The sequence below is a fragment of the Corapipo altera genome, unplaced genomic scaffold (assembly GCF_003945725.1).
Source record: "Corapipo altera isolate COAL_440 unplaced genomic scaffold, ASM394572v1 22b, whole genome shotgun sequence".
NCBI classification, from domain to species: Eukaryota; Metazoa; Chordata; class Aves; order Passeriformes; family Pipridae; genus Corapipo; species Corapipo altera.
The window spans coordinates 27,279,556-27,301,905 of record NW_020884876.1 but is presented as its reverse complement, the minus strand read 5'-3'; the positions used below and the strand labels follow the sequence as shown (position 1 = coordinate 27,301,905).

At 40.4% G+C, this 22,350-nt stretch overlaps 1 protein-coding gene across 2 annotated transcripts in view; it reads right to left on the bottom strand.

The window, feature by feature from the left end:
* The window catches only part of UNC5C (unc-5 netrin receptor C), a 252,080-nt gene that overhangs the window by 71,743 nt on the left and 157,987 nt on the right, over positions 1–22,350 (bottom strand). For both annotated transcript variants that reach the window (XM_027635934.1, XM_027635935.1), the window contains exons 2-3: positions 18,717–18,938; positions 204–347 (exon numbers count right to left, since the gene is read on the bottom strand). In XM_027635934.1, coding sequence (XP_027491735.1) covers positions 204–347; positions 18,717–18,938 — 366 coding nt within the window. The remainder of the gene's footprint in view (positions 1–203; positions 348–18,716; positions 18,939–22,350) is intronic.

The following is a 22,350-nucleotide window of genomic DNA, read 5'->3' as shown; positions in this document are numbered from 1 at the left end:
GGGAGAAGAATGAGATTTTGTTCTTACGAAGAGAATAAACTGAAATTCTTATGAATATTTCTGAAGGCCTTCATTTTAGCATGCACCTGTAACCGCAGAAAATACAAAGCCTAACTGGCTGGAAATAAAATCTCTCTTGAACAGCAGAGATTCCACTTCTCACCTAAGCTTTATCAACTCAATATAGACAGCAAAACACTCACATGCAATGCGGACGTAGGCTTTCCGGCTCTTGGTGGTGCCTGCAGAGCTCCAGGCAACACACTGGCACCAGTAATCCTCGGGCCCGAAGAGCTCCTCAACTTGCTGGCGGGAAATCTCAATGCTCACCTCTCGGACAATCAGACCTGTCGGGGCACAAGTAACACTGGTCAGTATTAGGCTTACAGGTAGAAAGAAAAAAGCGCAGATACAGAACTCTGCTTGCATAGTTGTTGGGAGACCTTACAGCTCTCTACAAATATCTACTCAGCAACACACACCGTCATAAGGATGTTATTATCTGCATAACAAGAGATATGGGTGAATTAGCACCTCAGCTAACATAAATTGTACCATGTCTCTAGGATAATTAACATCAAGTGACAATGCAGATCACTTTTATTTTGATATGAATATCATATAACCACAGAGTCATTCCATTTATATGACTTCCTTAGCCCTTCTGTATTTCAACTCCTTTTGCTAGACAGACACAGCACAGGGAAAAGTCCTGACGCTGAATTGCCAGACAAAAGGACTTTATCAGGGCAGAAAATGTCATGATGCATACAAAGATACTTTGTAATCATGAGTACATGTGCTGCAGTGTGGTTACTGTAAGCTGCAGAATGGGCACTACTACTGTCATATATGCTACAGATACTGCAATATTTTTAAGGGATTTTATACCACAATGAAACCCATTTCAGTGCCTCACAGTCTTCCTGGCCCTGGCCTCCATAATGCATCTCAGCACAACCCCCCACCATACCCACAGCTGCACCCACAATGACAGTGACCCACTTGCTATCCTTCCAAGTAGACCACACTTGCCCACATTTCCCACACAGTGCTCTCTCTCTGGAAACTGTTTTGCTTCTTCTAAGTGCAAGGAAATTTTGTGGTGTCTTAGACACCACTGCAAGGATTGCTGGTAAAATGTGTTGATCCTCTAATGACAACCACTGTGTTTCATACTGACACAACTTTCTCTGCCTCAAAATGCACTGCCTGGTCAAAAGGCTCTTAATTCCAGTCAAGACATTGGGTGAGGGTGAGAGAAAGTGCTTACACCTCTTGTCAGTATATTCGGTCTTTGCTGGTCATGCCAAGGTATCAATAAACTTCTCATAAGTGCCTGTAGAGAACACCATCGCCATTTCAAAAATGCACTCTCGCAAACAGCTCTGAATATATAAATTCACATACAAATGTTTTGTGTAGTGGGTCTGATTTTTTTTTCCTTCCAGAATTGCCAGGAAACTAAACTGAAATATCCTTGGATCAGAGTATGCACAGTTTGTCCCCATCACCAAACACCAAAGGGCAAGTCCTTCTGCTGAGCACAGACTTGAGCCTGTGGAGGTCAGCTACCCTCAGCCTTCTCTGCCTCACGGTTTACAAGGGGATATTCATAACGTGAATGTTCCCAATTGTACTGCATGGCGTGTTCCTCAAGTGCTGGAAACCAGGCCAGCCCTTTGATTTGCCTCCAGCCTCACAGAGGCTCCATTCAGGGAGCCAACGATTAATTACTGTTTGCACACAGTTGTGCACTGTCATTGAGGCTGCATGCCGTTTGCATCCCAAACTTGGTTAACAACTTAACGGCAGAAAGGAATTAATGCATGCAATACCATAGACTTCTCTGGTGGGAATGCCATCTAATGAGATGCATTTTCCTGTTAGAGACTATCACAGCCCAGCTCCCTTTTTATTTCATTATCCTTGACATCTTTAGCCATTGAATAATCAGCTACTTTGGGGGAAACACTTAATAGCTCTTCTTCTTGAAATGAAATACTTAAAATATGGTAACAGTGCTCCAAAGAATGGAAATCAAAGGAGTGCATGGGCATTTGATATGCAGTGAACACTATGTTATAAACTTGTTCTGCTTTGATGAGCTAATTTGGCTCCAAAAGGGGTCTGAGGGATAGCTTTTGTCCTGGTGAAAAGAGCATGAAGAGGGTGGAGAGGAAGCATGTACATTACATGCATAAAAACTGTTATATTTTCCCAGTGGAACTGCTGTTAGCCTAAAGATTACTTCAGTTCATTCCCAGTTTTTATTGCACTAGCACAGGGAGCCTTTGAAGGTTACAATATTATGTTTTTATAATAAGGCTGATTATGACAGAGCTTGATGGAGCCATGAACTTTGTTACCCAAGGGCTAAAACAAGCAGACTCATAATGGCCATACTGGTTAATAATGATTATGATATAGTCTTAACATTCAGGATACAAATGCTGTTTTCTGATAGTCTGTGGATGATACAAAACTACACATTATATAGCTCCCTCTGAAAGCACCAGTAGAACTTTTTCTCTCTGACTTCCTGAGATGCTTTGTAATTCAAAATAACATGCTACTCCAGCTAATGTCTTCTGGGACAGCTGTGAAGTACTGACAGGTTTCAGGTTATTCAAAGTAATTTGGTCTCTGAGTAAAATCAACAGTTGTGTCACGACCAAAGAGACCACCTCTTTCTGCTCACAAGCAAAAGATATCAGTTTGTCTTTATCTCTATTTTTTCTTGAGTTCAAAACATATCAAATCAATTGGTGGTGCCACAAGATCATCTGGGATGTAAGGATTCACAGCCAGAACTCAAAGCTGCTTTCACCACTCCTTCCCACCATTGCCCACTGGCACCTCATTGCACAAACAGCCACACTGATTTAGGAGAAACCTTCTCACCCGATGAAATGCACCCAGCTTCAGACTCTGGGGCAAGCACAAAGAGATGCATTTCCTTTGTTGAACCAACTTATCCCTTCTGCTAACACACTTCAACATCACCCTTAACAGAAAATCTCTTTCTAGGCCAGATTACAAAAACTGCAATTTGCTGAGATTGCTCAGATAGCAACTGCCTTGTTACCAGCTGACATGCTGCTATACCTCAGATTTCAGAGGAGCTGGCGTACTCTGTCTGCTTACATTCAGGAGTGTGTTGCTTATCTATCTCACATGGGCACCAAGTGCAGGAAGACCCTGGTTTCATCTTATGGCTGCTGAACCTGCTTCTGTGTCTACATCAAAGAACACTGGCTGGAGTAATGGGAAAAAAGAATAATAAAGAAAACCTGAACAACCCATGTCTCAGTATTTCCAGACAATGTGACATGCTGCACCTGTCATTCAGGCAACTGCTTATCAAACTGTGGGATTATAGGTGCACAACCTCTGAGAGCAAAATTAGACTCACTTTATAAAATGAATCCCTATATTTTGATCAAATATATTTAAGACAAGACATATTAAGAGATAAGTAATAATTTATGCAGCATATAGCCTGCCTGGCACTGGCCAATTCTACTTTGCCACTGTGCTAAGTAACAAAATGTCACCTTCTCACAGAGAGTATATCCTCTACCTTACCTTCTTTATTAGAAGTATATTTTTCAGACTAGTTCCTCATTATGGCTAAATTATACAGCAGGTGAAGATATGCAGCATATTTTTTTTTTAACACTCAAGTGAGCTGCATATTTCCAGAATTACAAAAATCACACAGATAGTGGAACAACCCACACAAAGTCAGGATCTTCCTATTTTAAAGCAATGCAACAACAAACACAGCTGAAGGGAAATAACAATAATGTGGGCAGCTGGAATGCTTAACAGGTTCCTTCTAATTTGACTAAATCCATAAAGAGCTGACCAAATGGATATCCCATACCATAGGATCACATGCTCAACATGCAAAGCTGGGAGAAGAAGAAGGAAGGCGGGGAATGTTTGGAGCAATGGCATTTGTCCTCCCAAATCACTGCTACGTGTGATGGAACCCTGCTTTCCTGGGAACACCTGCCTGCCCATGGGAAGTGGTGAATAAATTCTTTCTTTTACTCTGCTTGTTTGTAAGTTTTTGGTTTACCTATTAAACTGCCTTTACCTCAACCCATGAGTTCCCTCACTTTTACCTGTCCGATCCTACTCCCCATCCCACCGGGGGGAGCGAGCAAGTGCCTCAGCTCCCAGCTGGGGCTAATGCACGACAACCAGTCAGAGATATACTTTTGCCCTAATAGTTTTCTGTCCAGTTCAGGATGGAGGACAGTTTACAAGAAGGCTCACAATGTTTGTCATAATTGGTCTGCAATTATGTCCCAGTCCAGCGAATTAAATAGGTTCTCCATATGTCAAAATTTTTGCCTATTTAGTAGCACAGCTCATTCAATCTTTCATTTCAATAAAATAAATGTGTCTCTGGGACTAATACAACCTGGGCTCTGAAAAGAAGTAGGAAAGAACCAGAAATTTATTTATTTCTGTATTTGCATGTTAATGAGGGATCAATGGGCAGAGAGAGGCAGAGGGCAGAGGAAGCCTTGCTCCATCTCTCTGCTCCTGATGTGTGCAGCTGAATAAGCACAGGGAGAGGCACTAGCTGACAGTATATATCAAAACCAAAATTACTACACCTTGTGGAGCAAAAGGAAGCATGAAAAGGGAGTCATGCCTTACATATGTGGTCTTTTACTATAAGCTGTATCCTAGAAACACAACGAAGCAAAGACGCACTCCATATACACGGTCCCCAAGTGCTACACGTAGCTGGCTATACAAACTGTGAAGTAGATTATCTGCTCTACAGAGGCACAAATGTTATCTTTTTTTAATGTATGCAAATGTAATGTAATTGTAGATATTATGGCAGATTATTTGGTAACTGCAATAATAACTCATGGGTTCCATATTGCACTCACTGAAGTAATTGGCAAATTTCCCAATGATTTTAATAGAAACAGATTTGCCAATCAGACTCATTACTTCCTAGGGAAGCAAAAACGTCTCATAAGGTTCTACGACCATATATGACTGCACAAGACAATAAATGATCACCATAAACATCAGAAAACAGAAAATTATTATCAATTAATCAAATGTTATTATCCAGCCTGGAGTCAGTCTAGGTCACAGAGTTAATATCTACACCTCACTGGGCATCGTTCTGCCAAGAAATTGTTTTGATGTATTTTGGCTGCCCTAACTGTTCAGCATTTGATATTAATACCCAGGATGTGTGAAAATATTCCTCAGGACTTTGATAGAGCAATTTTGGTGAAAGTGTTATATTGGTATGTGTTTGAATCCGCTGGCACAACAGTAAACAGGAACTATTTAGTTGCAAGACTAAACTGCACTTATAGACTCTAAGAAACTGCATGGATAATTTGTTTATTTTCTCTGTAAGAAGTTCAAATAATTTCTGTGCTTTTCTGCTTTCATGTGCCCGAAAGGTATCTCATTAATTACGAGTCACATACTCCACAGAACACATTTCACAAGGAGATGGAACTTCATGACCTACTGGTCCGGAAAAAGACATTAGAGTAATACCTGCATATAGATTGCAGGTATATTGCAGCCACTGTAAATAAGTATGAAAATATAGACCATTTTCACAAAGGCAACTTGCAACCCTTCACACGTTCAATTTCCTGAAGTCAGTACTCAGAGCAACCTCCCAGACTTGGTATTCGGTGCTGTTGGTTCCCTTCCAGATTAGACAGGCAGAGGTTCCCCCGACTGCATGCGACTCCAAATCTCCCTTCCCACTGGGCAGTGGGGACAGAGGGCAGGGATGGAGTTTCCAGATGACATAGAAGAAGCTTGGGGGAGTCAGCAGAAACCAGCTCTGGGGCAGGGGGATTCCTCTGCACGTCCATGAAACAAACAGTGCTACAGAATCAAATTATACAGCATGTAACTTAGAAAATCATGGTCTGTACCCAGTCAAGTCCTCAATTTAGATATTGTGAAAACTGTAGTGGCTTGTGCAGTCTTGAGATAAATCAGTGCCAGTTTGAAACAGGCCATGCTTTCTTATTCACAGCTCCTTTTTCTAGTTATTAGCAGCAGGAGAGGGGCATGAAGGAATATGAACTTTATGAATGTTGCTCAGTCAGGACAGATATGAATGATGTAAGTATATATACTTCTAAAATGCAAGATGAGGGTGGAAGAAAACTTCTGATATCAAAACAGAAAGTCAGATTTTTGCTATCGTTTCAGGAGAAGCTGGATTATCTCCATAATATTTGGCAAAAAGGATGAAAGTATTTTCAGTTCTCATAGTCCTCATCTGTCTTAGATTTCATACAAAGCTGCACCCAAAAACACTTAAAACAGCATCATATTTTTTGCTTCACTAAAGTGGCCAAGACCACACATCAAAGTAGTATGACTGTAAACTGATTTAATAAAAGGTAAACAGATCGGTTTCTCATTACGCAGTCCTTTGTCCTTTGACCTTTAATGGTAAAATTTAAGTGACCAAAGCCAAGAATTATGATCATTTTGCCCAGTGATAGTCCAGAATGGCCTGTCTGATTTATTTAATTACTCATCACTGGTGCTATAAACAACCTGTCTCTCTAGCAGAAGTCTGATCATTTTACTTGGTGAAATAACCTTTTCACAAAGGTAAAAAAAAATCAGTGCTATATCAGAATTTAAATTTATTTACTCTCTTTTAGAGATGGATCCCTTGTAGTCAGAGAGTTATTCCACTGAAATATATCAGAGTACCTAAGCTATAGAACTTGATGTTTAAAAATGAATAAATAGGCTATGCACAAGAAGAATGGCTTCAAATATTTAAGTTCTTGCTGAGAAAAATGCACTCTGTGCACCGTAATGGGACAGAGATTATTGCGTAACTGCACACTTTGCCTATAGCTTATTTTCTATATAGTGTGTCTGTAATCTTAACAAAAGACAGACAGATAGATATCCAGAGAGAGTTTAAAAGAGTAAACAGCTTTAACATCCTTAATCTTTCACACTGTGACTGCATGAACTTGGTTTTGTCTCAATACTGCTTTTCTGTAAATTGAGGCTTCCTGGAGATACAAAATGACTGCACGAAGATCATGAACAATTTCCCACAAATATTAGCTTAAATATTTAAATTAAAAGCTCTCAGCTATTTTTGCTCTCTTCATAACTTTCTCTTTAGGAAACAGACACATTCTTAACTCAAATTAACACAGGTGAAGGCAACAGCCTAATAAAGTCAAACTACCTTAAAACTGATGTCAAGTTTGCGCTGGTTTGCATCACTTACCTATGGTAACTAATTACCAGCTAATGTTACCAAGTTCAGCTAAAATCCCAGCTCCCCTAATATTTTTTAACTGACTGACTTACACAAAAATTACAAAGGACTGTCTTCAGAGAAATTTTACTTTGAACTGGAATTAAAGAACATGCATTCTGTTTGGGTTTTGTTTTTTAGTGAAAACAAGGCTTTTTTGTTCTTTCCTGTTAACATCTGAAGGACTAAGTTGTGTAAGATGCCAGGAAGATTTCAAAAGGGAGTTCATGAATACTGATGGAAAACAAACCGTGTGCCCTGGTCCCTACCAGCATGGTGGAGGTGGGCAGCACAGTCCTCTGGGTTTATCCCCCTGGGGGAGGTAAAACAGCCACTCTACTGTCTTCTCCCCTGGCCAACTTTGGCAGCTCATTGCTTTACATCACCCTTGAACTATTGTTGTTTAATACCATAGAACAGCATTGGATTGCTTGTTCTTTGCTTATAAACAGTTCAGAGACAAAGGAAAAACACTTCCTCCTTTGTTTTTTTAAGAAGGCTATTTTCTGCTTGACAGCAGTTTTTGCAACTATGTACAAATTGTTCCAAAATGCATTATTATCTTCCACATGTAACAATATGTGCCTATGGTTGCTGTATTCTTTTTTCCTTTTTCCTGGTTCAAAAGTAATAATCTCCAGTGTAGCAGAACTCCAAAGAAAACCTCCCTACAAACATAAATTTACATTCAAGCATGGTCATCATAATTTCTGAAATCACATAGGCTGAGGTCTAGGAGCCGAAACAAATGCAAGTCGATGCATTTTGACCCAAGCCATCCTGACACTAAGAAACCCTGGGTGGCAATACCCATGCAATTCCCTGCTTGGCTGCTGCTGCTTACAGGAATTGAGAAGGAGATAGGTCATCCACATAGAAAAGCATGAGTATGAGCTCTTAGCAGCTCCAGCTTTTGGGTCAAAGCCCAGTCTTCTCTTCTTTTGATTGAGGCACGTGCAGCTGAGAAAAGATATTGGTTTTGGGTTTTTTCAAGGGCCAGGAAAAAAATGTGCCAATGGTTCATATGTTACTTAAAGCTGCAGTTGAGACTTCACAAAGAAAATCTGTGCATTTTTTATTTCTGGTTCAGAGGATTTACATGCTCTTTCTAATGATCTGGGCCTTCAGCAGTGGGTAATGCTTCCCAGTTCCCAGCTTAGTGCTCATGTAAAATTGAAGCACTTCTGAGGCAGTTTAGAGCCTACAGATGAATCTCAATGTGCAAAAAGAAATAATGGTTGTTTAGCACTTCACAAGAAGCAGCAGAGGAAATTATGAAAGAAAAAAAAAAGAAATCTATTGAACTTCAAACATCTGGGAAACCAACAACAAGCATCTGAATTTTGAACAGCATGTTTACATTTCCTTTGCATAGTGGAGGGGGTAGGGTTTGTGTGTAAATTATTATATAAAAATATACACCAAGGTGTTTATACTACTGACTTACTGACATACACATGTTATATATATATATAAAATATGTATCTGCACATGTACGTAGGTACCACATCCACTCTGCATGGTTTTGAGAAGCAGAGACAACTTGAAAATGCCTTATTTCTGTGAACTTGATGCAATGACACAGTTCAATGGCTGGTGCAGCTATTGTGGGAACAAGGACAGTATCAATGTGACACAAGGGGTCACTCGGGAGCCTTCCTCAGCAGTTGTTTTCCTATTTTTTTAGTCCACCATATGCAGAAACGGCAGGTTGGGGGAGAAGTTTAAGAGCCCCACCGTTTTTTGCTGTTGTTGTTCTGCACACTGGGGATGGCATTTCACAGCTGATTTACATATCTTAAAAAAAAAAAAAACCTAAAAGGAAAAGAAGAAAAAGGCAAGCAGCTGCTTTTAAAGCAGCTTTGCCCAGTGCACTGTCAATTGAAGTGACTTCCTCCAGACAGAGTTGAAGCTCTGGGAATTTACTGTCTGCTCTGACATCCAGCATGATTTCAGGGCTGTGCCAGGGCAGCAGTCAAAACACTGGCTCCTGAACACCATCATGTTATTCTTAGTTTGTAGCAAACAAAAGAACTGTTGCAGGAAAGCACGAAAAAAGGCAGCCTGGTGGTCACAAAGTCATTTGGTGTGTACATGTTTCTGGATGCAGCACAGTTCATGATACTCATCAGCTAGAGTGAAGCACCAGGGATGCAAGCAAGTTCCTCTGCAGATCCATGTGACTTTGACTAAAAAACAGACCTTTTCGATTACGTAAGTAAATGCTGTCAATAGTATCCCTGTAACTATTGCTACTTTCTTTTATAATTTTTTTCTAGGTACCCACCACTCTGTGTTCCAATACAGATTTCCACCTGAGTTGAAAAACAAAAGCATTAAAACCAAACCCCCAAGCAAGCCTGATCCACTTCTAAGCATCACTATTCTTCTGGGCTGGCAATCCTTACTCTTCTTCAGAGGAGGGCACAGCAACCGACCCAGGTGCAGCATCAGCACTCATTACAGAAACATCATTATACATGACACTGGGAAGCCAAAACCTACAATCAAGCAGCCAAGATCGTCTCTGAAATCAAAACCTGGGAGCAAATAATAGAAGAAGCTGCAACATCCTGAAGACCAGTATTCAGGGGGTAGAAGAGACAAAGAAGAGTCTGACAAAAGACTCCCTTTCTGCTCTCACAATCAAAATACGAAGAGGGATGAGAAGTTATGAGGAACTCTGAAAGGCGTCCCATCGAAACCTGTGGAGAAAGAGCTATATATAACCTTGCAGGCGAATGGCAGTCCTGCTGGTACCTACCACACCATGCTGCTCATTTATGTACAAAACACAAATGCACGGGAATGACAAAATGAGTATGAGCAATGAACCTGTAAAGGCAGCACAAAATTAGATCCTGTATGGGTCAGAGCTGCATGGCTGCATGTGACAGCCACCTCTCTTTTCCTTACACGTTAGTGATGATTTGGTACTCTGTCGGCATAGTGAAAAAATCTCACTAAAGCTGATCTATGTGCAAAGGTTGCTACATACAAATGTTTTTGTGGGGGTTTTTCTGATGGTTGTTGGGGGTTTGTTTGTTTGTTTGTTTGTTTGTTTTTTGAAAAAAGAAAGAAGGATTTCTCCAACGTATTTTAAGCAATAGGAATTCTTCAGATAAAGATATCATTACCTAATGAGCTGACAGAGGAAAATACAGAAGATACCACTCAGGTAACTGAGATGCAAGCTTAGACAGGCATCAAGGGAGTCTGGACACCAATGGAGTCACCAAGACTCCAATGTGTCTAAACAGTGTTAGACTACAGCCAGATCATCTGGCTGCATCAGACTATAACTTGTTTGCTTAGAAGATAAAGTAAGGTATAAATTTGACCTTTCATTTCCCTGAATATTTTCTGGTATTTTTGCAGAGAAACTACAGATCTACTAGTCCTACTCATTCTCCCATTTAATTAACTGAAAAAGCTGCATCTATACAATGCAAGTGTTCCTGTTAGGGTGCTACTGACTGCAGCACCTTTTTATGACAGCACACAAGATCTTGCCTACACTCTTCTCTTCCACCATTACTATATCCAAAAAACATTTGTTTTCTATTTAGGACAGTGGGCGCAGGATAGAGACTAAGCTTTGGGACTCACTTCCAAATCAAGATCACATTTAGCAGCCTTTCAGGAATCAGACCACCCTTGCAACGGGGGCTCCAGATCCCACACAAAGGGCGTTTGGCTACAAAGGAGCCAGGGGACATGGATGGAAAAAGGAAGCATTGCTGCACAAAGCTGTGGCTAGTCTGAAGCTGTGGTGGGTGGACTGATGTCAGAGGATGTCTTTTGGGGAATTAATGGGATTATGAGTGCGTAACAAAGGGTTTAATGAAGGAAAAACTTGCAGGAGATAAGATGTTAGGCTGGAAGTATTCAGAGGGCTATCCTCAAATGCTTCAGATGAATGCACTAGGCATCCATATTCCTCTTCTAATTATTTTAAATAACTTTATTTCCTGTCTCAGATTTGTTTTCCGAGAAGCCCACAGGAAACCTCCAGGACAATTTCACGAACAGCTGTAGATAGGAAGTTAATGCTGCAGTAAGAAATTAATAAATATCCTAAAGCTTTTATCTTTTGGTCCCAAAGCACTTTGCAGAGGTAAATAACAGAGACATGGAGTGATTTGGGCAGACACACGGTGAATACAAAGAAAATTTGGAATAGGCAAATGACCCTTCCCATGGGCCCATTATGACTCAGTGGAAGAGCATCAGAGAGATTAACTTGCAGGAAGAGTAGCTCTCTCTGTACCCCTGTTAGCATCCCTGAGTACCCTGCAGGATAGAGCAAGTGCCAAGGCTGGGAAAGCCTACTTTAGTCAGCTTAGCAGCAGGAGGGCAGAGGGTTTGAAACGTCCACAGCTGCTGTCTGCAATGGTAGCTGGGCATACACCCCCACAGGGAAAGGGTAGCATTAGCAGAAGGACAGGCAGGTCTCAACTGTTGTGAACACAAAATCACAGAATTATAGAATAAACTGGGTTGGAAAAGACCTCTGAGATTATCAAGTCAAAAAGAAGGTGTCTAGGTCTAAGAGCTGGAAGCAGCCTTCCACAAAGACTTAGATGGACAAAACCTCCACATAAACCAGTTTAATTAAATAAGAAATCAATGATACGTTAATGCACATATTATAAGTGAACACTATACTCAGTAGCATCTAAACCCCAAACCCCCAAATCTTTTGCAGGCCTCTATATAAAACCATAAGTTCCCTGGGCTTTGGGGCTTGTTTGGTACTGGCTATAAGATTTGCCTCCAGAATCAGGTATCTGGTCCAATGGTCTTGTTCCGTACATAAAAGGTTATTTCCCTTCTTTAGGTATGTGCTGACTTTAGCAATTTCTCCACTCACTTCAACAAAAAACCCTACTATTTTAAATGAATATCCTACAAAATGGTGACTCTCTCCCTCTCTGTGTGTTTCTTTTGATGCTTCCAAAATGGCTATTTTTTCTATGCAAATATACAAATTACTCGAGACAAAAGCGCAAACTTTGTCTGCTTGAAAAAATTGTCTGCAGCAGCTTTGTTGTTGGGTATTCTCTTGATCTGGGTGTGCTGGAAACCATGTTCCCAGCAGCTGATTTTGAAGATGCAAACTGTGAGAAGAGAAAACTTCTCTTGCAGCAGTGATGGGCACATGGTTCCTCTTCCCCAAGAGAGCTACCTGTCAGGCCCCTGGGAGTGACAGGTAGAATGAAGATGGCCCAAGTGACAGCAAAAAATGGCTGCAAATTGAATTTCAAGTAGGAAAAAGCCATGAGTTTCTTCATATATTTTATGTAAGTAAACAGCCTGTTTAGTGGAACCCCAGAGGGTTCCAGTTCTTTGGAGGAATAGAGTTGCGTGCTTCTTTCTGCACCAGCTGCAGCCTTGCACACCATACACATAAGCATGTTTCATTCCCAGCATCCTTCCAAAGAGAGGACAGACTTCAAATTACAAAAGAAAATGGACTGTGATATGAATTCTAACCCACATCTCAAAACTATTAATAGGAGCATTTGGGAAGACACATATTTAAATTTCCTTGAAATGAGCTGGATTAGGGCAGAGTATGGAAAGAGTAGAGCTAAAAATTGGCAATATGTTGCTGAGAAATAATTATTTTGTATACGGGTGCTTGATGTTTGTAACGGATTTGATCCAATGATAAACAGAAAATAAAACTGCTTGTGACAACAGTGGAATGAAAACAATCCTTTTTTATGATGTGCGGTTACCCTTACTAACATAAGCCCAAGGTATTTTATCCCAGAAACTCAAAATATTTTAGGCTAAGTATAACTGCAGAATTCAGTATCATGTCATATATTTAGTGAAGTTAATAGGGACAGTGGCCACATTTGTTCAGAAAAATAGCGTTTTTCCTTATCTTTTGGATTCTTCAAAAATAATACAGAGAATTAGGAGGCTACAGCAGTTCAAGAAGCAAAAGAAGATTAAGGAAGAAAAATGTGCAGAGAAGGAAAACAGCAGTACGGAAAAGAAGATCTATGGGTCACAGAAAACAAGTAAAACATTTTCCCTCCACATTTCTCTCCCTGAGCTGTACTTACTTGGGGATTAGGGGCACTTGAATTTTGTATTTGGGCTGCCAAATGAAGTTCTTCAACACTGTTATTCAAAGAAGTACTATACTAAAAAATAAGGGTCTTTCTTATTTATAAAAAATACTAAGACAAATTAACACAACTTCTCAAAAAGAGAGGCTGTATGATGATCTTTGCTGCACAATCAGAAGTCCCAGCTTAAACAATGTCTGTGACTTTTGTCATTAGGGCAATGCAGCCTTCTAAAATCTGGTGTCACAAACATCAAAATAAATGGCTTTCAGGAGATGTGCACACAGAGAGGAAGACAAAGTGACAGAGCATTTTGTGCTGGAAGTGATTTTCCTGCCTCTATACATGGTGACAGAAGAGCAGAGACAGTCACTGTGAATGTTTCCCCACTGCTGTTGCGGCTGCAGCATCTTGTAAGAGATGTTTTAAAGGCAAAAGGGCAGATGTCAATCTTTGATCTTTCTGTTGAGAAGGTGATCTATTAAAGACTTAGCTAGCTCAGTACCTACTCCCTCGACAGGCTGCCAAACTCATTGCTTAAGGTAACAAACTCCTATTTGCCAGATCAATGCTGATCCTATGTCAAAAACTTGGTCTCCTTTTGTCAAATCTCCAAGTCATCCAAAAAATACTTTATTAATGGGGAAAGGTAACAGTGGGAGGTAAGCACCAGAATCACAGTGGTGGCTATGTGAAGAAACTGAAACAAACAAGTATGAGATTTTTGTCTGAAAAGAAGTGCATATTTTTGCATTTCAGTGCAGTTTGATAAATCCTCTTAATCAGACAAAAATCTTATTTTGAGACAGATTCTAACTTTATCATTTTTGCTGATTTGTGGGGAGGTAGAGAGTTGAAGGGGCAGATGAAGGGAAAGTCCTTGGAACAACCGATCCTCCTTGCTGAAGCCTGTATGGCACTGGGGATGCTCCTGGAGGAAATTAGGTTTTTAACCATGGGAAAAAGGACTATTGACTTCACCTTTTCCTTTAGAGAGCCTGCCTCAGCATACTTTTTCTCTGAGATTGGACAGATGAGCCTGTTTGTTTTGCATTAGCTGGAGCTTCAGGCTAGCCTTGAGTCCTTATTCACCCTTGCTGCTATTTGGGAACATGAAGGAGGTCATCAGCAAACTACCCAAGTCTTCCTCTCCCTATGCATCTCAGCAAAAGAAGACAGACAATGCAGGCAAACAATAATGCCAGCTGAATTACCCAATATGTCTATTTAATTACCACTTAGAAGAGTCACAAATGTTTTCTCCTTGTTTGAAGGAGAGAGAAGAAGAACATGTCCCTGGCCTTGCAGAGGGCAAGAGGGGGTTTATAGATCGTTTTACCTTAACAGTCATGGGGAAAGTATTACAACTTTCCAAACTGAAAAGAGAGAAAAAAGCTCCAGATTTTTTTCTGGGTTTTTTTGGTACATCACTGGGATGTGGGGTTTGCTTTAGCAGCATTTAATCCCTGTGGACGAAGGAAAGAGGTGTAAGACGCTGATTTTCTATATACTCACAATTCTCCCACCACTGCAGAATTGGTGTGTGTGTCTCAGAAAATATTTCTCCATAGAAACCACACATGCAAAATAAAACCATAGAATCATAGAACAGTTTGGGTTGGAAGGGACCTCTAAAGTCATCTAGTCCAAACCCTCTGCAATGAGTAGGGACATCTTCAGCTAGATCAGGTTTCTCAGAGCCCCATTCAGCCCTTCCATGAATGTTTCCAGGGATGGGGCATCTGTCACCTCTCTGGGCAACCCATTTCAGTGTTTTGCCATCCTCATTATAAAAAAAAAAGTCTTTTGCCATAGTAATTTTCAGAGGTAATTTGGAAAATGTGCACAAACACAAATTACTCTAACAAGTACTGATGCTATTGAACTTCCTGTCCTGAGAAAATGGAATTTTTTTGCCCCCTCCCTCCCCAAAACATCAGTTCTGCAGGGTTCCTTTTATTTTTGTTGCTGTTATCTTTTGTGACTGTCAGCCATAAAATCAAATGTGTTCCCTCAAAACAACTCTCATCTTTGTTTTTTAAAACCAGTGTTCTTTTTCTTTTCCACATTAATCGGAAAATATTCCAGTAGAGACAATAGAAACACCATGCCCTGCCTTGTATTTCATGTACATAAGAAACAAAAGAGTCAAAGATGTTCACTAGACATTTCTAACGCACACATCTGACTTCTTTATGAAAATGCTTAGCCTCTTCCATAAAGAAGAAAAATTCCAGTGAGTCTGAGGATTAAAAACAGAATGTAATGATCTTCTGTGTAAAGTAAAGCCTCTGGTTTCTCAGACTCAATCAGTGTAAAATATTTTGCAAGGCTCTCTTTTCAGGCCAATTTAATTAAATAAAGTGGTACTAGAACACCCTGTCACTATTACAGTTCCCATCCTTTCCAACCAGAAGGCAACTCCCACAGAGTCCCTGTGCATGTTCTTTACAACAATGGTTTACCTACTGATTAAAAATATCCCACAGTGCAAAGTGCATATAGCTATTGCTCTTATTCTGTACCTTCTCTCTGTTACAAAGAAAAAAATACATAGGAAAATTATATAAATATTTATTTTCCCCTCTTAAAAGTTAACCATCTTAATATATTCAACATTTCTATATAGCAGCTCTCTTCAGTGAGAGCTTGGCTGCACTCTCATTCTGTCTCTTGTGCCATTGCTATTGCTGTGCTGTTTTCTCTGGCCTTATCAATGACAGAAACAAATTTGCCTTATAAGAAGAGTTAATCATCTCTACATAGATTTCATTCCTGGGCACAAGCTCAAAGTCCATGAACACATAATCTTTTGCAAATCAAAACCTATTTCTCTCTTTCATGCATCATTTACAATCCCAAGATGATGTACTGCTAGCATCACACCTGTATTTTAGTTCGCTTTCTTCCTGATTACCCATCCTTTAGAAAAGAAAGCAAAAGTGACCTTTACTTTTTTCCTCTCATATTTTATTGTCTGTTTGCCTTGTTTTCCCTTGCTTTGCTTGTCTATGCAAAGAACTGAAAGAAAAAGCCTGGTTCAAAACCAGCAGCAGAATACCTCCTCAGCATGTTCCTCTTCTTCATAAGGAGGCAGAAGAGACCTTAGGAACAGTAAAATACCAGAAAAAAACAAAGCACCTAGTTTTCAGTTGCTGGGATCACACAACAGACCCAGCAGAAATACTGTGTAACTGAGGCCCCTTTGAGCCCCAGGTTACCCATACAAAGGCTAGACCTAACCTGGTTTGTGGACAATTTCTCCTGCCTCTCGCAAGCCTGAAGGCAGCAGCAGCAGCAGCAGTGTAGGCTTGGACTGCCATCCTTACGTCACCCTTTGAGCAGCTCAGTCATTACTGCTGTGCCCTAGGTTACAACTGCACTAGCTAGTTAAAAATAGCAAAAGAAACCAAAATAGTCTCAAAAGTGATAGAGTCAAAGAGCTTTGCAATACAAGCTGCCAAGCCAATACCTCCTTCTTTGGGCACCAGAATGAATTCTCACAGTCACTGTCTCCTGCAATTTTTTTCTCCAGTTTCCTCTGCAGCGAATATATTTTCCTGAGCTTCCATTGCTTTGAAGAAGATAGTATTTTACAGCTACCTTAAATAAATTGTTTACCCATTTCTATAACAATTATGTGCCATGAGCCCTAGATTCTGAGTCTGCTTACAGAAAGGTGCACAAACACTGCAGTTGTGACATGCATTAACCAATATTCTGGCAACAACCAGGCTGACTGACAAATTTGGGTTTTGATGACAGTTTCATTTTAACAAGCTATTACTGTGACTAGGTTTGTGGCTCTGGTGCTAATAATCTGATGTGCACAGTTTTGACACCCTCTTCCCCTCACCCAACTCCAGTAGATTATCTTAATCTTTAATTGGATATGGTTTTCATTTGCATATAATTGCTGCTGTTTGTTATGCAAAGCATTTGTTCTCTAATATATTCTGATGCATCTTGAATTTTCAAGACTGGCCTTCTACAACTTGTAGAATGCAATTTGCTTTACGGCATCACAAAGTTCTCCCACAACGAGATTTTTGAGAAAAAAGAATGAATTTTTCATCTCTAGTGAAACATTTTCCTGTTTCTAAATGGTGATGTTAATAAAAGCTTAAAAAATTAACCCAGTCGTAGATGTCCTCCTGTTTGTCCTTTTTCATTCCCTGAAGATGCATTAAGGAACACAATTTTTTTTTGTTTTCTTTCTTTTACTTTTTATGCCACAGTCAACTTGTGGAAAAGCCAATTCTTACAAACAAACAAACAAACAAACAGGCCCAAAGTTTCATACAGACTTTTTTCTACAGCCTTTCTTCCTACACCCACCTTCTCTTTTTCAAGTGGGAGCATCAAGAAAAGCTTATGCTTTTGATCTCTGTGCAAATAAATGAGCTAAAACAAATAAAACCCGGTTCACAAGAGACTTCCAAAACATCTGGTAGAGTTATTTTTCAAAGTAATTAGACCAAGTGGTGGTGTAATTCCCAAATGAAAGGTACCTTCTTGCTTGGTATCCAGTTATTTCTCAGAGCCATCAAAACAGCAGTAAGTCCTGCTTCTCTCCTTGCATGTGTCTCAAACTCTATTGATTACCAGTCTTACCAAACACTGGTTTATTACCCAAATTTTTAAAACTTTTTTTTTTTTTTTGATACTGTGAGGATCCTGTTTTACTTCCATGAATGTCAGTGAGATTTCTGGTATTAACTGAGGAAGGATGCTAACCTACCGTAGCTCTCCATACAGGCTCTATGGAGCAGGCAGCAAAGTGTAATGAGTAACGGCCAGGTGCTTGCTCTGGATCAATACACTGCTGTAAAGTGTGCCCAGGTGTGCCTTCTCCTTCTTTCTTGCTAGAAGCTGATTAAATTTCTCCTCTTTTTCCTCATATCTCCCCAAGAAAACATCATTCTAGAAACAACCCAATTGCTCTTTGACACTTTGGGAAGAATGTGATCTGTGACAACAACACAGTGCAACCACTGTGAATTTGTGACACTGGGGAAGTGAGTAGGGAGTAGAGTTGTCTAAGAAAGCAATTCCATTTTTTTTGTGCATGGTTTTCCTGGTTTATTTGGTTTCAAACTTGGTCAGGGTGCTCTACAACAGACTGCAACTCACTAACTGACCTGGATGCAGACACCACCTCTGTGCTATGAGAGTAATGCTCTGTAATGTCAGATACAGAATTCACAGCTGTATCAGGAGTAAAGTAGCTGCCATATGAAACAGCTGGTAGATTACAAAGTGAGCTTGATATTAATGCTTTTTAATTCTCATCCCTTCAAGACACAACACAAACTCACCAGAGGTTTCATCTACTCTCTCATCCACCACATGGTCCTTCTGATGAACCCACTCGCTGTTGCACTTAAAATAGATCTGCGTTGCTGGACTTGCTTTGCAGTACAGATTCACCGGCTTGTTCTTCACAATGTAAGCCTCCTCGGGTTCGATGAGGAAGTGGGGCAATGGCTCTGGAGGGTCAGATGGAAAAGTTTCCGGAAGTTCATGAAAAAAATCATCATCTGTAGAGAAGGGACAAATACAACAAATGAAACAATCAAAATTCAGCTGCCAAACACTTGCAAACCCTTCCTGAAAATTTCAAAAGGCGCATCATTTTTTAATAAAATGTTGTCTTAGGAGCACTCCTAGAGGCTTAAAATGCACTGCTGTTTTTACACAAGAAGAAATTCTTCTTTACATCCTGAGTTTTCTTTCCTCTATGTGATGTGACAGGGATGTGCACATTCACATGTCTGGGATTGGTCCTTTGTTATCAGCAGCAGCAATACTAGCAATAAAGCATTATGTTAGCGCTTGGGAGAGTTGCCTGCAAAACTGTAAAAAGAAATAATAGAAACTTTTGGAGGCTTCAAGGTCAAACTTTTCAATAGTGACTTATCGCGATGCTTAATCAGGTGCGTGCAACAGCCAGTGCTGGTACAAATAGGAAATAGCACCTTTCATTTCAGATGAGCAATTTGAAATCTCCTCTAAGGGCAAAAGACTAAATGCAAGTCCAGTCTGTACCTCTTTGTTCATACTCTGACTCTCCTGCTAAGACTGCTAATGAAGGTGCCAAGCTATGCTTTACTTACTTTGTCTATAGGACATTTTGTCTGTGCAGTCCTTGCTACAGAGAGGACTTGTGAGCTGGGACATGACGCAGGGCAGCTGTGAAACAGTGACATTTTGGGCCAAAATGGACACATGCTATTGGTGCAAGGAACATCTGCACTCCCTGCTGCTGCTGGTAGTGAACAAAGTCAATGCAAGCAGTCCGGAGAAGGACGAAAAGAATCTCTCGCACAGGAGGCAACACTGAAAACACCTAACATGCATACCTTCCTTTCTCTCTCCCTGCTTCTTCACAAATCCTCCTTTACAACCCCTCTGCCCCTTCCTGTAGAAAAAGTCCTCCACATCAGAAAGCACCAAATTCAATGGAGAATAACTCTCTTCCCATCCACCTCCCCACCTGCTGTCAGAGCACAGGAATATGCAAGAGGCTTTACAGAAGCAAAGAGGTGGGGGAACACCAACTACTGATGGCAGCTCCATGAGCAAGCTGACAGTCCTGAAGGCCTTATTCAATTTCCCCTTTCTACCTCTGAAGCAGTTATCATTATACACAGTGACGGATGCTGATACTGATCAATAAAACACCACAGAACATCAAACTAAAAATACTGCAGAAGGCTGGCTATCTTCTCCCTGCCAGTCTCCAGGAAGATGAAATATCAGACGGTTACTTCCCTGAACCTGAGACATGGCTCTGCAGGCTGTTTCCAGAATTACAAGGGGCACGACCGCGCTTTTCAGAAACACAACATAGAACAGGAACAGATGAAGGAGAGAGGGGAAGAAGGTAATATGATACACATCCATGCAGCTATATGAAGGTAGACTGTACGTCTTTATCGGTGAGGGGAATACCTTACACAGCAAACGATTTTGTGAACCTCCTGAACTATCTATGAAGACAACATATGTTCACCATTTTTTTTCATTTTTCCCCTTCATATTCATTTAAAAATACTCCTGTCCTTCTGGGTGTCTCATTTTAAAAGGAATATCAGGCCTGACTCACTACTGCATCACTCCCTGAGAGTTAATAGAAGTGAACGGGTTCAGAGATAGAAGAAAGGGTCAATAAATAAAATCTGACAATTTTCTAGCAAGGAGAATATATGTGAAACACTAAACCAATTCCATTTCCATCTCCAATTAATCATTTCCAGATACTCAAATTAAATTTAATTTTTTATCACTTTCCCATTCTTTTTTTTCCTGTAGTTTCTTTTTCACTCTGACCACACCGGCCTCCTTCTTCTGCAATCACATTTCCTCTCCTCGTTAGGTATTTCTTTCCTGCTCCATTTTGCTCCCCATCTTTTTCCAAAGAGAAAATGAGTTACAGTAAGTTACTAGGAGTACTCATTTGGTTTCATGACAATGAAACATGTCTGAACTGAATCAAGAGGCTTTTCAGCATTCCTTATCCCCTTCTATGCATATCTCCCCCTCTTCCTCTGTCTCCCTCTCACACACACTGCTCCATAGACATCCACAAAACAGAAACATTAGAGATGAATCATTTCCCCTGAATTGCCACAGGATGTATCTTTTTCTTCTGGTCATTTAATTGCAAATCAGCGAGCAGACAGATGGAAACTAACAAAGTACACATATGTTTTATAATTAAACAAGTATCGCTTCACTAATTTCTGGTGACTGGAAGAACAAATGTATTTATTTTCACCACTAAATTTCTGCACATTATCAAAGGCAATACTTACACTGCCTGACCAATTAACTGCAACTTATCAAAGATAACTAGAAAGTCTAAAAGGAGGGATCAGCTAGCTGCAACAAAAGAAAAAAGGTGTTTTAAAAAATTATTTCTTTAATCAGCCTGAAAAATGTGTGTGTGGGCTTTGGCTTGTCCTCCTGAAGGTAAATGCTTCTAAAGTTTAAACATTATTTGTATGTTAAAGTGGATTCACAGTACTGCCCAGTACATGACAATCTAGTCCTACATTTTGATTGTGGTGATAGTTGCTTCTCTCCACCAGCCTGGAATCCTTCAGTCAGGTACAAGCCTGTTTTCTTATTGTCTTCTTGCTCTGATTCCTCCTTACTCTTCTTAAACAATAATAAAGCTCAGCTTTATTTTTCCACACTCTTTCTCACTGCTATCAAGAGGCATCTGAACCACTCTTAAATGTTAGGGATATAGATGGAAACCATTCACAAACTGTCACACAAATAGTGTGCAAAGGCTGCCAAGTCCCTGGAAACAGGAATTTAAAACTGTCACTTTCAGAAAAAATGTAAGATAGTAGCTAAGAAAAATTTTTTTTTTGCTTTTTAAACCGGAGTATGTTTATTCAATCCCTGTCCTCTTACTGTTGCTATTAGGAGTAACAATGGTGTTCTTTTTTATAGAGCAGCTTCTTAATAGGAGTATATAGAATATGACCATGACTAGGTTTGGCAGAAAAAAAATCCCACTCCCACTGCAAAGCTAGTCCTACCTCCATTAGCACTGAGGGACTCTTGTTCCTGTTTTTCACTGTGGAAAGGTAACTGATGGCTTAATCAGCCTGTGAATCACAGGGGGAAGTCACTTGGTGTCCCCTGCCTCCCCTGAAGAGATGAGGTCGCCTGCTGACAGGCGGCAAAGCACCCCTCCCCTCCCACGCAGGCACACCATTCACCACCGGCTGAAGTGGCAAGATGGTGGTTTACAGGTAGAGAGGGTGTGCAGCCCCACTTTCTCTGTGCCAGGCTGCGGTATTTGCCTCTCAGGATGAGGATCTTTTGAAGAGGAAGACCATTAAAGCCCCTCATGATGGCTTGCACATCACATCAGGCACAGCTTAGGATAGTCAGCCAATTCAGCTGCTGATTTGGGACAGGGTTTTGAACCAT